Source organism: Schistocerca piceifrons, chromosome X (assembly GCF_021461385.2).
Source record: "Schistocerca piceifrons isolate TAMUIC-IGC-003096 chromosome X, iqSchPice1.1, whole genome shotgun sequence".
In the NCBI taxonomy this organism is placed as follows: Eukaryota; Metazoa; Arthropoda; class Insecta; order Orthoptera; family Acrididae; genus Schistocerca; species Schistocerca piceifrons.
In genome coordinates this window covers 812645202-812658388 of record NC_060149.1, presented here as the reverse complement: position 1 = coordinate 812658388, position 13187 = coordinate 812645202, and the positions used below count along the sequence as shown (strand labels likewise).

Below are 13187 nucleotides of genomic sequence, written 5' to 3'. Positions count from 1 at the left end.
ATCATCTGCTGCTTTTGGAAGCTAGTTGATGTAATGAAGACACCCACCATATCTCACTAGGTCTAAGAACAGCACATTTATGTCCCCACAACTGACTGTGACCTACTGACTTGGAGCATGGTAGAAAGCATAACACAGAGGCTCCATTGATTCTGTGACTATCTCAGGTCCACAGTTCTTGAGCTATGCTATCACATGGAGACTACATGTCCCCCTTCAGAGCAGACACGTGTTACACTCCAGACATACGACGGTAATCCCAAAAGTAAGGTCTCTCATTTTTTTTATAAGTACATAGACCTGTTTATTTTTACAATGGTTTACATCAGTTTACAGCTTGAGCGTTTAGCTATTTTTCGACATAATCACCATTTCTGTCAATGCATTTTTGTAGACACTGTGGCAGTTTTCGTATGCCCATGTCATACCAGCTCGCCGCCATGCTGTTCAGAAAGTTTTGAACCTCTTCTTTCACCTTGTTGTCGGAGCTGAATCGCTGGGACCACAATTAACGTTGACAGGTACTGTGAGACTCTGAAAAAACTCAAACAAGCAATTCAGAACCGAAGAAGAAGAATGTTGAGCAAGTGCATTCACATTCTCCATGACAACACTCGCCCACACATTGCTCGGCAAACCGTTGCTCTCCTGCAACAGTTTCAGTGGAACATAATCACCCACTCACCCACCCTATAGTCCTGACTTGGCACCCAGTGACTATCACCCGTTCCCTAGGTTAAAAGAACATTTGGCCGGAAAGCAATTCAGCTCCGACGAGGAGGTGAAAGAAGAGGTTCATAACTTTCTGAATAACATGGCGACGAGGTGGTATGACATGGACATATAAAAACTGCCACAGCGTCTACAAAAATGCATCGACAGAAATGGTGATTATGTTGAAAAATACCTAAATGTTCAAGCTGTAAACTGTTGTAAACCATTGTAGAAATAAACAGGTCTATGTAATTATAAAAAAATAGTAGACATTACTTTTGGGATTACCCTCGTAGCTACTTTGGTAACAGAGTATGTGTGGTGTGCACATGTGGTTTTTTTTTTTAAATATGAGAAAATTATCTGTAGTCCTGATGTGTTGTTATGAGTGGTGCACAGCAAACAGAAGAATCACCAGTAATGGCTATAATGGGGAATATGTATCACTGCAAGAAAATTTAAATCTATTATTAGTTAACTGCAGAAGTGTTCACTGTAAGACCCTATAACTACTCTTCACTCATTACCGGAACAATTTGCATGTAACATACCAATGTTGAAACCAGAAGTGAACACCACTGAAATATTAAGGTTTGCATTGTACATACCAAAATCATAAGTCGGACACCAATGGCAACACGATTTTAAATGTCATAAAAAACTCTGTAGTGCCTAATGAGATAAATTAAATACACTCACAATGTGACATAATCTAGTTGAAGAGGAGCATCCAAGCTGGGCACAAAATTATTACCTGGATCTTCCTACAGTACACCAAAATCGCCCATGAAAGTGGTGGAATGTTTCACAAAAATCTAAGAAAATAATACAAATAATACTAAAGTCAGACCACAGTGATAGAGGAACATTTAAATATGCCATCTATACTGATACGATTCATTCCCTTAAAATGAGACACAAGGATACTGAATACTGTGGTATCATACTAAACATGTTTCCCGAAAATTATCTTGAGCAGCTAGTGAGACAGTCCACCTGTGGCAGAAATGTACTGGATCTGTTGGCAACAAACACTCACAAAAAATTTTATTCAGCAAATGTATCCAGATATTCAGAGGACTGTACGTAGTGAAGTTCAAATTGATGCAATATTTGTTGACTTCTAGAAAACCTTCAATGTGGCTCTACACTTCTGTCAAGCAAATAAAATACATGTGTAGAGAACATACAGGGTTATCAACACAGGAGTATAATAGCACCAATATGCTGCTGCTGAAGACAGTGTTAAGAAGGTAGAAAGATATTTCTACTTAACAAGTTCAACTAGAAAATGATTAGAAACTAACAGGGCAGTCAACAGCAAACATTTTGCTCTCTGGAGGGAGACGTGGACGATACAGATTCCTACATACTACAGGCTATGTTCTAGATAAATCCGTGCCACAAAAGACAATATGGAAGGGAAGAAGTGATTGCAGTTCAATAACTATTTTGCAAAATTACTAAAAAGAAAAGCAGAAAGAAGAGCATTGCAGCTTCAGGTGAATCTTAATCCTTGCTGAAAAGAGAATCCTTTATGAAGTCAAATATGTGTCAGGACAACTAGGTGAGAAGTGTTCACTTGCTGATTTCATTGATACCAAAATGGAAGGTGATAAACAGGTGGCAGAAACTGCTTCACAATACAATTCCTACTTTTGGCTAACATGCTGTTGCAAAAGTGATGGCTGCACAAATAAGTGAGTGTGCACTTTACAGATCAGCTCAAGACACACAACTATGCAAAGGCCACTGGATCTAATGTGAAGCTCAATATATTCTGTACCAAATATGCAGAAGCTACTTAACTGTGGAAAGGTCACTGGATGTAACGTGAAACTAAATATATTCTTTATCAAATAAGCACTAACCCCTCCTACAGCAACAGTTTATTGTGTTTACTTTAACAACAACGCCAGGGAAGTAGATAACTTGTCTGAAAGTCAAGAAACTCCTCATTGGGCACATTCTTTCTGAGCACAAATTGTATGAAATAATGATTTCTCTGTTCATTCAAGATATCCAGAGGACAGCGAATGGTTAAGCTCGAACTGATGCAATGTTTTTTGATTGTTAGTGAATCTTCCAAGTTGTATGGTCATGGTCCATAAAACTGTAAAGTCTCTGACAATTCATTCAGAGCTGGGCTAAACACCTTCAGAGGTGCTTCCAGCTCCACTGAGACGCTCAACGCAGTTCTGGATGAAATGCCAGCAGTGAAACAGTTTAACAGACCATGACCATACAACCAGGAAGATCCACCATTAATTAATGTGTGTGAAAGCCTTCACTGCATGAAAGTTTTTTGTCTTCAAGAAAAACTTCAGTGTAGTTGTGCACTGTCATCAAGTAAACAAAATGCACATGCAAGGAACATTCAGGGTTATCAATATAAATCAAATAAAAGTAATGCAGGAGTAGGCCTAATAATGAATATAAAAATATGAGTGCTGATGAACTTCAATGAACAGCAATATGAATGTAGTCAAGATGGGCAAGACGTTAACACCCACCACTGCAATACACGTTTATATGCCTATTAACTCCACACATTATGTGGAGACAAACACTGTACAATGAAATGAGAGAAATTAATTCAGATTGTTTAGTGAGACAAAAATTTCAATGTGCTGTGGGACTGGAATTTGACAGTAGCAGAAAGAAAGAAAAAAAAAAAAAAAAGGAGAACATGGGCTGGAGAAAAGGAATGAAAGGGGAAGGTGCCTATTAAAATTTTGCACAGAGCACAATTTATTCATTGCTTAAGAAGCATGAAAGGAAGTTGTATATGTGGAAGAGAGCTGGAGACACTGCATGATTTCAGATGGATTATATAATGATATGACAGAGATACTGAAACATGATTTTAAACTGCAAAACCCCTTTCCAGTGTGAGATGTGGACTGACAACTATTTATTAGTTAGGAGTTGCAGATTAAAACTGAAGAAACTGGAGAAATCTATGATATGGAGATAGGACCTGGATAAATTAAAAGAAGCAGTGATTACTGAGAGACTCAAAGGGAGTGTTGGGCCATGATTCACTGAAAGGGGAGAGGAACACAAAGGAAGACAAATTGGTCATTTTGAAAGATTGTATAATGAAAGCAGCAGAGTAGTGAGGGCAGCAGAGAAACAACAAGGCAAAGAGACAAGGTTCTGTGAAAATCCTTGGATAACATGTAAGACACTGAATTTAACTGACAAAAGGTGAAAATATAAAATTGCAACACATGAAATAGGCAAAAGGGAATACAATGTTGAAAAATGATATTGCCAGAAAGTGAAAATTGCATGAATGGTTAAAAGAGAAATGTAAAGCTGTAGAAGGAAGCATGACTGTGAGGAAGATAGATGTTGCATATAAGAAACTGAAAGAAACCCTTGGAGGTAAACGAAGCAGCTATATGAAAATCATGAGCACAGATAGAAAGCCAGACTTATGCAAAGAATGAAAAGCTGTGAGATGGAAGGAATATACAGAAGGACTATACACAGGAAAAAACTGGAAGACAATACCATGGATAGGAAAGAGAAAGTACATGAATATGAGATGGAAAATATGATTGCACGAAAACAATTTACGCAGTACTGAAAAACCTAAGTCGAAACACAGTACATGGAGTAAATGACATTCCCTCAGAGTTACTGATATCCTTGAGAGAACATACCATGACAGAACTATTCCACCTGGTATACAAGATATATGAAACAGGCGAAATAGCCTCAGACTTCAATAAGAGTGTACTAATCCCAGTTCCATAGGAGGCTGGTGTCGATAGATGTGAAGACTGCAGAACCATCAGATTAATAGTCCATGGTTGCAAAATTATTTACAGAAGAATGGAAAGAAGCCTATCTCAGGGAACATCTGCCTGGGTTCTGAAGAAATGGAGGAACACAATAGGCAGTACTGACCCTATGACTTATCTTAAAGGAGCGAATGAAGAAATGCAATGTTACATATATGGCATTTGAAGATTTGCAGAAAGCCTTTGGCAATATTGACTGGAATACACTCTAATTATGAAGGTAGCAGGGATAAAATACAGAGAGCAAATGAGTTTTCACAATTTGCACAGAAACTAGACTGCAGTTATAAGAGACAAAGGGTGTGAAAGAGTATGAGTAGTTGAGAAATGAGTGAGACAATGTTGTAGCCTATCTTTAATGTCATTCTACTTTACATTGAGGAAGCAGTATAGGAAACAAAAGAGAAATTTGAACTCTTAAGATCTGTTAAATGGAAGGGATAATATCTTGGAAAGAGGTCATAAGATGGATATAAAAAAGTAACACAAGATAAATGCAATTTAGTTAAATTAAATCACACCGTGCAGAGGTAATTAGGTTAGCAAATGAGACACTCAAAGTAGTAGATGGGTTTTGCTGATTGGGCATCAAAATAACTGAAAACGAACAAAGTAGGAGAGATATAAAATGCAGACTGGCAGTTACAAAAAAGGTGTTTCTGACAAACAGAATGCTGAAGATTAGATTGGTACATTGGATAACCAATGAAGAGTTACTAAATGAAATTGTTGAGAAAAAAATTATATGTTTACATTTGGTGACAAACTTCAGTTTCAAATATTAACTGTAATAGTTATAAATGTACAACCTAAAGTAACAAATGAAAATTTGTGCCAGACAGGACTCAAACCCGTGTTTCCCACTTATCACGAGCGGAACACGAATCCGGATTTCCTGCTTATCGCGAGCCTTAAAACTTAGTTTCAATAACTGAAACTGTAGTTTGTTGCAAAATATAAACTGCTTGGCTGTTATTTCTAATCCAGGGAAGCTGTTGCATGCAAGGCGAAGATGGTCCTATGACAAAAATCACAAAAATAATCAGTGACTTCTCATTGCCATGATTCTAAAACCTGCATGGGAATCATAAGATGTGCGAGTGTGGTTAAATGAATTAATAATCTATGAGAAGAGATACACAGTGACATTTGGAAGTTTGGGTTTGTTCGGAGTGTGTGCTCAGATAGTCTAATTGGTAAGGTGACCACCCGTGGTAAGTAGGAAATCCAGGTTCAAGTCCTGGTGTGGCACAAATTTTGTATATCACTTAACGTAGTACATCTATACCTATTACAGTTCAGTTCACTATCAGCATAAATTAAAAAAAAAGACACAACTTGACTAAAAGAATCAATTAGACACATCTGAGGCAACAGGGAACTGCCAGTTTGGTGGAAAGGGCAGAGTGGCACAACAAAGGAGGGGGGGGGGGGGGGTGTCACAGCGGATACAAATTGAAGAGGAAGTCTACAGTTTGGGCAAAGTAAGCAGGTTCAGATAGATGTAGGCTGCAGTCATTATGCAGGGAAGAAAAGGTTTTCACAGTTTAGACTAGCATGGAGAGCAGCATCAAACCACTCTTTATACTGGAAGCTGCTGCTGCCACCACCGCTGCTGTCGCTGCCATCGCCACCGCCACCGCCACCGCCACCACCACCACCACAACGACATGTCCAGATATATATAGAATTGCATTGAAAACTTTTCAATGAACAGAGTAGTATGCCATTGTAAATTGGAAGGCATAACCAGAGGTGGAAGTTGCATCTGGACCGACTCATGATAGTGTGGTTGGACCACTAATGATTATTTTATGCACAATTACCTGCCATATAATGTTTATACCTCTACAAGGTGGTCTGAAAACTATACAGTTCTATGGAGGAAGGTGAGATCATTAGAAAATTGTTACAAAATACAGAGACTTGCTGGTGGCTAGTACATGGTGCCAATATATATCTACATGACTACTCAGCAATTCAAACTTAAATGCTTGACAGAGGGTTCACAAACCCACTTTTGGGCTATTTCTTGGTCATTTCACTCCCAAATAGCATGTGGTAAAAATTAACAATTTAAATCCTTCCATGCAAACTCTAATTTCTCTAATTTTATTACTATGGTAATTTCTCCCTATGTAGGCGGCAGTCAAAAAATACACTCCTGGAAATTGAAATAAGAACACCGTGAATTCATTGTCCCAGGAAGGGGAAACTTTATTGACACATTCCTGGGGTCAGATACATCACATGATCACACTGACAGAACCACAGGTACATAGACACAGGCAACAGAGCATGCACAATGTCGGCACTAGTACAGTGTATATCCACCTTTCGCAGCAATGCAGGCTGCTATTCTCCGATGGAGACGATCGTAGAGATGCTGGATGTAGTCCTGTGGAACGGCTTGCCATGCCATTTCCACCTGGCGCCTCAGTTGGACCAGCGTTCGTGCTGGACGTGCAGACCGCGTGAGACGACGCTTCATCCAGTCCCAAACATGCTCAATAGGGGACAGATCCGGAGATCTTGCTGGCCAGGGTAGTTGACTTACACCTTCTAGAGCACGTTGGGTGGCACGGGATACATGCGGACGTGCATTGTCCTGTTGGAACAGCAAGTTCCCTTGCCGGTCTAGGAATGGTAGAACGATGGGTTCGATGACGGTTTGGATGTACCGTGCACTATTCAGTGTACCCTCGACGATCACCAGTGGTGTACGGCCAGTGTAGGAGATCGCTCCCCACACCATGATGCCGGGTGTTGGCCCTGTGTGCCTCGGTCGTATGCAGTCCTGATTGTGGCGGTCACCTGCACGGCGCCAAACACGCATACGACCATCATTGGCACCAAGGTAGAAGCGACTCTCATCGCTGAAGACGACACGTCTCCATTCGTCCCTCCATTCACGCCTGTCGCGACACCACTGGAGGCGGGCTGCACGATGTTGGGGCGTGAGCGGAAGACGGCCTAACGGTGTGCGGGACCGTAGCCCAGCTTCATGGAGACAGTTGCGAATGGTCCTCGCCGATACCCCAGGAGCAAAAGTGTCCCTAATTTGCTGGGAAGTGGCGGTGCGGTCCCCTACGGCACTGCGTAGGATCCTACGGTCTTGGCGTGCATCCGTGCGTCGCTGCGGTCCGGTCCCAGGTCGACGGGCACGTGCACCTTCCGCCGACCACTGGTGACAACATCGATGTACTGTGGAGACCTCACGCCCCACGTGTTGAGCAATTCGGCGGTACATCCACCCGGCCTCCCGCATGCCCACTATACGCCCTCGCTCAAAGTCCGTCAACTGCACATACGGTTCACGTCCACGCTGTCACGGCATGCTACCAGTGTTAAAGACTGCGATGGAGCTCCGTATGCCACGGCAAACTGGCTGACACTGACGGCGGCGGTGCACAAATGCTGCGCAGCTAGCGCCATTCGACGGCCAACACCGCGGTTCCTGGTGTGTCCGCTGTGCCGTGCGTGTGATCATTGCTTGTACAGCCCTCTCGCAGTGTCCGGAGCAAGTATGGTGGGTCTGACACACCGGCGTCAATGTGTTCTTTTTTCCATTTCCAGGAGTGTAATTTGGCATTCGGAAGAGAAAGTTCGTGATTCAAATTTCATGAAAAGATCACACCACATGAAAAACACTTTTGTTTTAATTACCGCCATCCCAATGTGTGTACTATATTTGTGACACTCTCTGGACTATTTAATGATAAAACAACATGAGCTGCCCTTATATAGACTTTTTCAATGTCTTAAGCATTCAATACCATAAAGCAATAATCCAGAAGAGGGTGGACAAGTCTTGTGTTGGCAGTCTATTTAGTAGATCTGTTGCATCTTTTAAATGTTCTGGCAATACAACACAGTCTTTGGTTTGCCTTCCCCACATTTTCTATGTGATGATTCAAATTTAAGTTGTTCATAACTTTCACACCTATATATTTAATTGGATTGACAATCTTTAAATTCTTATGATTTATCATGTAACCAAAATTCAACAATTTTTTTTAGTACTGATATGAAAGACTTCACACTTTTTATTGTTTTGTGTCAAATGCCACGTTTGGACAAGATATTTGTGTCCTGCAAAATCATTTTGCTATTCATTTTGGTCTTCTGCTGACTAGTAGATCGTAAATTACAGCATCATCCGCAAACAATATACGAGGACTGCTCAGATTGTCTCCTACATTGTTCATATTGATTAGGAACAACAGAAAGCCTATAACACGCCCTTTAGGAATTCCAGATATCACTTCTGTTTCACTTGATGACATCCTGTCAATTACTATACACTGTGACCTTCTGACAAGAAATCACAAATCCAGTCATAACTTGTCAACAGTACTCGATACTTTGTGTGATTAAAGAGCCAGTTGCAATTCACAAGAGGAAATGGAACGGGAGGCAAGAGGAAATGGGGAGGGAGGGCAAGGCAAAGTGGGTTGGGTGTAGAAGGAAGAAGGGTGGGGGCAGAAGGAAGTGGGGGACAAGAGGAAGTTGGGGGGGGGGGGCGGCAGGAGCAAGAGGAAGTTGAGGGGGGGCGGCAGGAGGAAGCATGGGGGGGGGAGGAGGAAGTGGGGGGGGGGGGTGCAAGAGGAAACGCAGGGGGGGGGGCAAGAAGAAGTGGGGGGGGGGGGCAAGAGGAAGCGCGGGGGGGCGGAGCAAGAGGAAGTGCGGGAGGGTGGAGGAGGAGGATATTAGTGTTTAACGTCCCGTCGACAACGAGGTCATTAGAGACGGAGCACAAACTCGGGTGAGGGAAGGATGGGGAAGGAAATCGGCCATGCCCTTTCAAAGGAACCAACCCAGCATTTGCCTGAAGCGATTTAGGGAAATCACGGAAAACCTAAATCAGGATGGCCGGAGATGGGATTGAACCGTCATCCTCCCGAATGCGAGTCCAGTGTGCTAACCACTGCGCCACCTCGCTCGGTGCGGGAGGGTGGGGGGCCAGAGGAAGTGGGGGGGGGGGGGGGGAGGCAAGAGAAAGCGCGGGGGGGGGGGGGCAAGAGGAAGCGCAGGGGGGGGCAAGAGGAAGCGCAGGGGGGGGGGCAAGAGGAAGCGCAGGGGGGGGGGGGCAAGAGGAAGCGCAGGGGGGGGGGCAAGAGGAAGCGCAGGGGGGGGCAAGAGGAAGCGCGGGGGGGGGGGGCAAGAGGAAGCGCGGTGGGGGGGGCAAGAGGAAGCGCGGGGGGGGCAAGAGGAAGCGCGGGGGGGGGGCAAGAGGAAGCGCGGGGGGGGGGGGCAAGAGGAAGCGCGGGGGGGGGGGCAAGAGGAAGCGCGGGGGGGGGGGGGGCAAGAGGATGCGCAGGCCGAGTGGAAGTAGGGTGGGGGAGCAAGAGGAAGTGGCAAGAGAAAGTGTTGAAAAGGGGAGGTGGGGGGGGGAGCAAGGCGAGAAGGGGAAGGGGACAAGTGTGGTGTATAGGCTGCTTGCCCGGCAGCCCTGCAACCTCCCTCATACCTGTGGTATGCAAGCAGCCTAACCTGGAGGGGGTTACATCAACATATGACAGAGCTTCAATTACCCATGCTGACTAGGCCACCAGGTGCCAGTGCAAGGTCCACTAATAACTGCTGACCCGTCAGACCTGTTTGTTTCTGCATATCACATGATTGCAAATAGTCGCTCTAGTATCTCTAAAAGGCCTGGGTATTAAGGATGGCACAATGCCATTCCAAGTGAGTCTTACGTCAAGCTCCAGGCTGTGTGCTGACTGCACCTGTAGATCTTAAGTTTTGTTCAGAACACCGTTCTACTACCTAGTGATCTTTAGACTGTATCTTATTCTGTGACCAAGTGAATAGCAGACTCTGACTGTTCCATCATGAAGGCCTTCAGCCTAAGTTTGGACTTGTGCAAATTCAATGCTAATCACGTGCATACTTTCACAAACTATCATTAGTGGTTAACTTTTCTCCAAATAGGCATTTTTTGTTGATGCATTTATTAATGGGACTGTTCTACATCATTTACCTGCACTGTGTTTTCATTTCACCTAATTGGGGTAAGACATATCAGTTGATGAAGATTTTTTGGGTCCAAATGCCTGCATTGGCTCCAGTGCCACTGCCAAGTTTAGTCCCACATCAATCGGCAATATGGATTTTTCAAGCCCCTGTACGTCCATCAGCGCCAGTGCCAATTACCATCCAACAGCAAGTGATGACGAGATATTTTTCTGTGAACTTAAACTTTTATGCATGTTTTTCACCCTACGTAGACAATGTCTTTGTGAGAACGTGACTCCTATATCACAAAGACTTTGACAGTGACTTTTTGCACCAACATGTGTAGTTCCCAGTTGTCCATCCTCAACATGGAAGATATGACCCATGTTTTATCTTTGCTATCCAACATACAGCAGAAGCAGAGACACCTTATGAAACAGCTGGTCAGCATCTCCATGTCACTGGAGGTACCCAGCTTCTTCAAGGTCAACACCTCCGAACGTTAACTGCTACAGCTTCCTGTTTCTTACACGGCACCTAGAACCCTTGGCCAGCACCATTCAAACTCTGCCCGACCCTGGATAAGGCCCTTGACACTCCTCCAGCAGGGTAATTCAACACTGCAACAGTTTCCTCCCTATCAGACATCTGAACCTGCATCCACATCTGCCCTGACGCACAGTCCTTTCAACATCTCTTAGAACCACACCTCCTTCCCTCCCCCCTTAGCCCCTTCTTGTGCCTCATCCATGCAAAAAAATGTCTAATCCAGTCTTCCGTGTCTAATCTTAGCACACTTTTTGACTTTCCTTTTCAGGCATGATCACTGTACTCATTTTCCTATTTTACTGGTGCTTCCACAACGAACTATGCCTTCCAGCCCCAATCATTTTCCTTCCTCAGTGTTCCTGCACCTGTCTATGCTCTACAGGCACAATACCCTTCAATTTCAAGTGTTCCTGCATTCACCTCTGCCCTCGAGCCACACCCGTCTGCCTGTGGGCATAAAGATACATACCAAGTGCTACCAAATCCACAGCTAGCTTCCCAGTATCATCAGTTCCCATTTTCCAGGCTTCTGCACTCATTTATGTCCTCTGTCTGAACAGGTTAACTTTTCACTTGTCCCCACTCTCACTTCCACCCTCTGTACTCTGCAATTTTCCTTTCCAAGCACTCCTGCCTACACATCCACCTTCATATAGTTTTTCCATGTCCTTTTTAGAGTTGTTTTGCAGCAGTTTCAGCCATCTATGTCCCATATCCCTACTCCTATGTTTGGTCTCCTTACAGACACATTCCAGATGGCTCACTCCTCAACTGCCGCCAGCTGCTCAGGGTCTGCCCATGCCAGCCTTGCAATGTAGCCAGGCTCAGAGTCTAGGGACTAAGCTGCTGGAATTTCGGACACCTATGTTTCTTGTCACTGCCAGCACTGGGCGTCAGCTGTGGTTACCCTGTTCTTGGGTCTGGCCATGGGAGAAATGACACTGCATGCCAGATCCAGGTATCTCCAACTGTATGATCCATGGGGAATGTTGTGGCAAACACGGACACATCATTCCCAGAGGATTTCCATAATTATTTGTTCCAGACTTAGATTTTAGCCATCCCAGAGCCAGGTACAACACCAACCTGCCACAGCCTTAACAGGATTGCAGCCCACAGCTTCCAGGAACGCCAGCCCCACTTCTCTCCTGGTTCCCATGCTGATGGATGTAGCCCAGTGTCCTGAGTCACCAGTTCCAAGGAAGGCCACATCCTGGAGAGCGGGGGAGCCATGGAGAGTGAGGAGTTGAAGTTAAGTAGGGGTGGAGTGAGTGAGTGAGTGAGTGAGTGAGTGAGTGAGTGAGGGAGGGAGGGAGGGAGGGAGGGAGGGAGTGTTCAAATGTAGTAGAATAGTTTAGAAGAAAACACACTGTACAAACTGAAGATAAAACGCGTGCACGATGGGGCGCGTGATTGTGGCCCATTTCCCTTTTTTCTACTCTGGATGAAAAACCCCCTCCTCCCATTAAAGGCTTTTGTTTTTATCAGTAAATTGATGGATTTCTAACTGTGGAAACATGACAGTCAGAATTCAGTCCCTAGTACATCTAATAGTAACATTTATTTATCTTCTTTAAGTTTTGAATTTATTATTTTATGTTCACATTTGAGACTTTCAAATTTATCTTTGGTCTCTATATTTCATATATAAAAGCAATCTATATAGATTTACTGACCTATGAATTGGCTTCACAATCCCAGTAGCAACAGGACTTGATTGTGTAGCTGTAGCTGGTATTGCACCAGCTGCCACTGAGGTGTTGAGGTTTGCTGGGATTGACAAATGGTGTGTCACCATGCCAGCTGCCACATGTGTAGGTACTGCAGTCACTGAACTGGGACTAGGCATTGAAACTGATACTTGGAATGAATGCCCCTGAAATTCACCAAATTAGAATGTATGTGGCAAAAATGTGAAAAATGTTAAATTTACATATTCAGGCTTGGATATTTTCACTTCATAACCAAATTAAAAAAAAGAGTTTTTGATGTCACTGGCACAGCAGGGCAGATAGAATCACCTGCTACATAGTGTTGCGCAAGTAATTTTATGTAATTTATATCACAATATACTTGTTGCATTATTTACTTTATTATAATTCCAGTTGGATCACAATGTTTATCTGTAATCAGGTTATTAATTTTGGTCGGTAA

At 43.7% G+C, this 13187-nt stretch overlaps 1 protein-coding gene across 1 annotated transcript in view; it reads right to left on the bottom strand.

The window, feature by feature from the left end:
• Nucleotides 1–13187, bottom strand: part of LOC124721171 (paired amphipathic helix protein Sin3b-like) — a 280712-nt gene that overhangs the window by 175811 nt on the left and 91714 nt on the right. The window contains exon 6 of the mRNA XM_047246007.1: nt 12710–12909. Coding sequence (XP_047101963.1) covers nt 12710–12909 — 200 coding nt within the window. The remainder of the gene's footprint in view (nt 1–12709; nt 12910–13187) is intronic.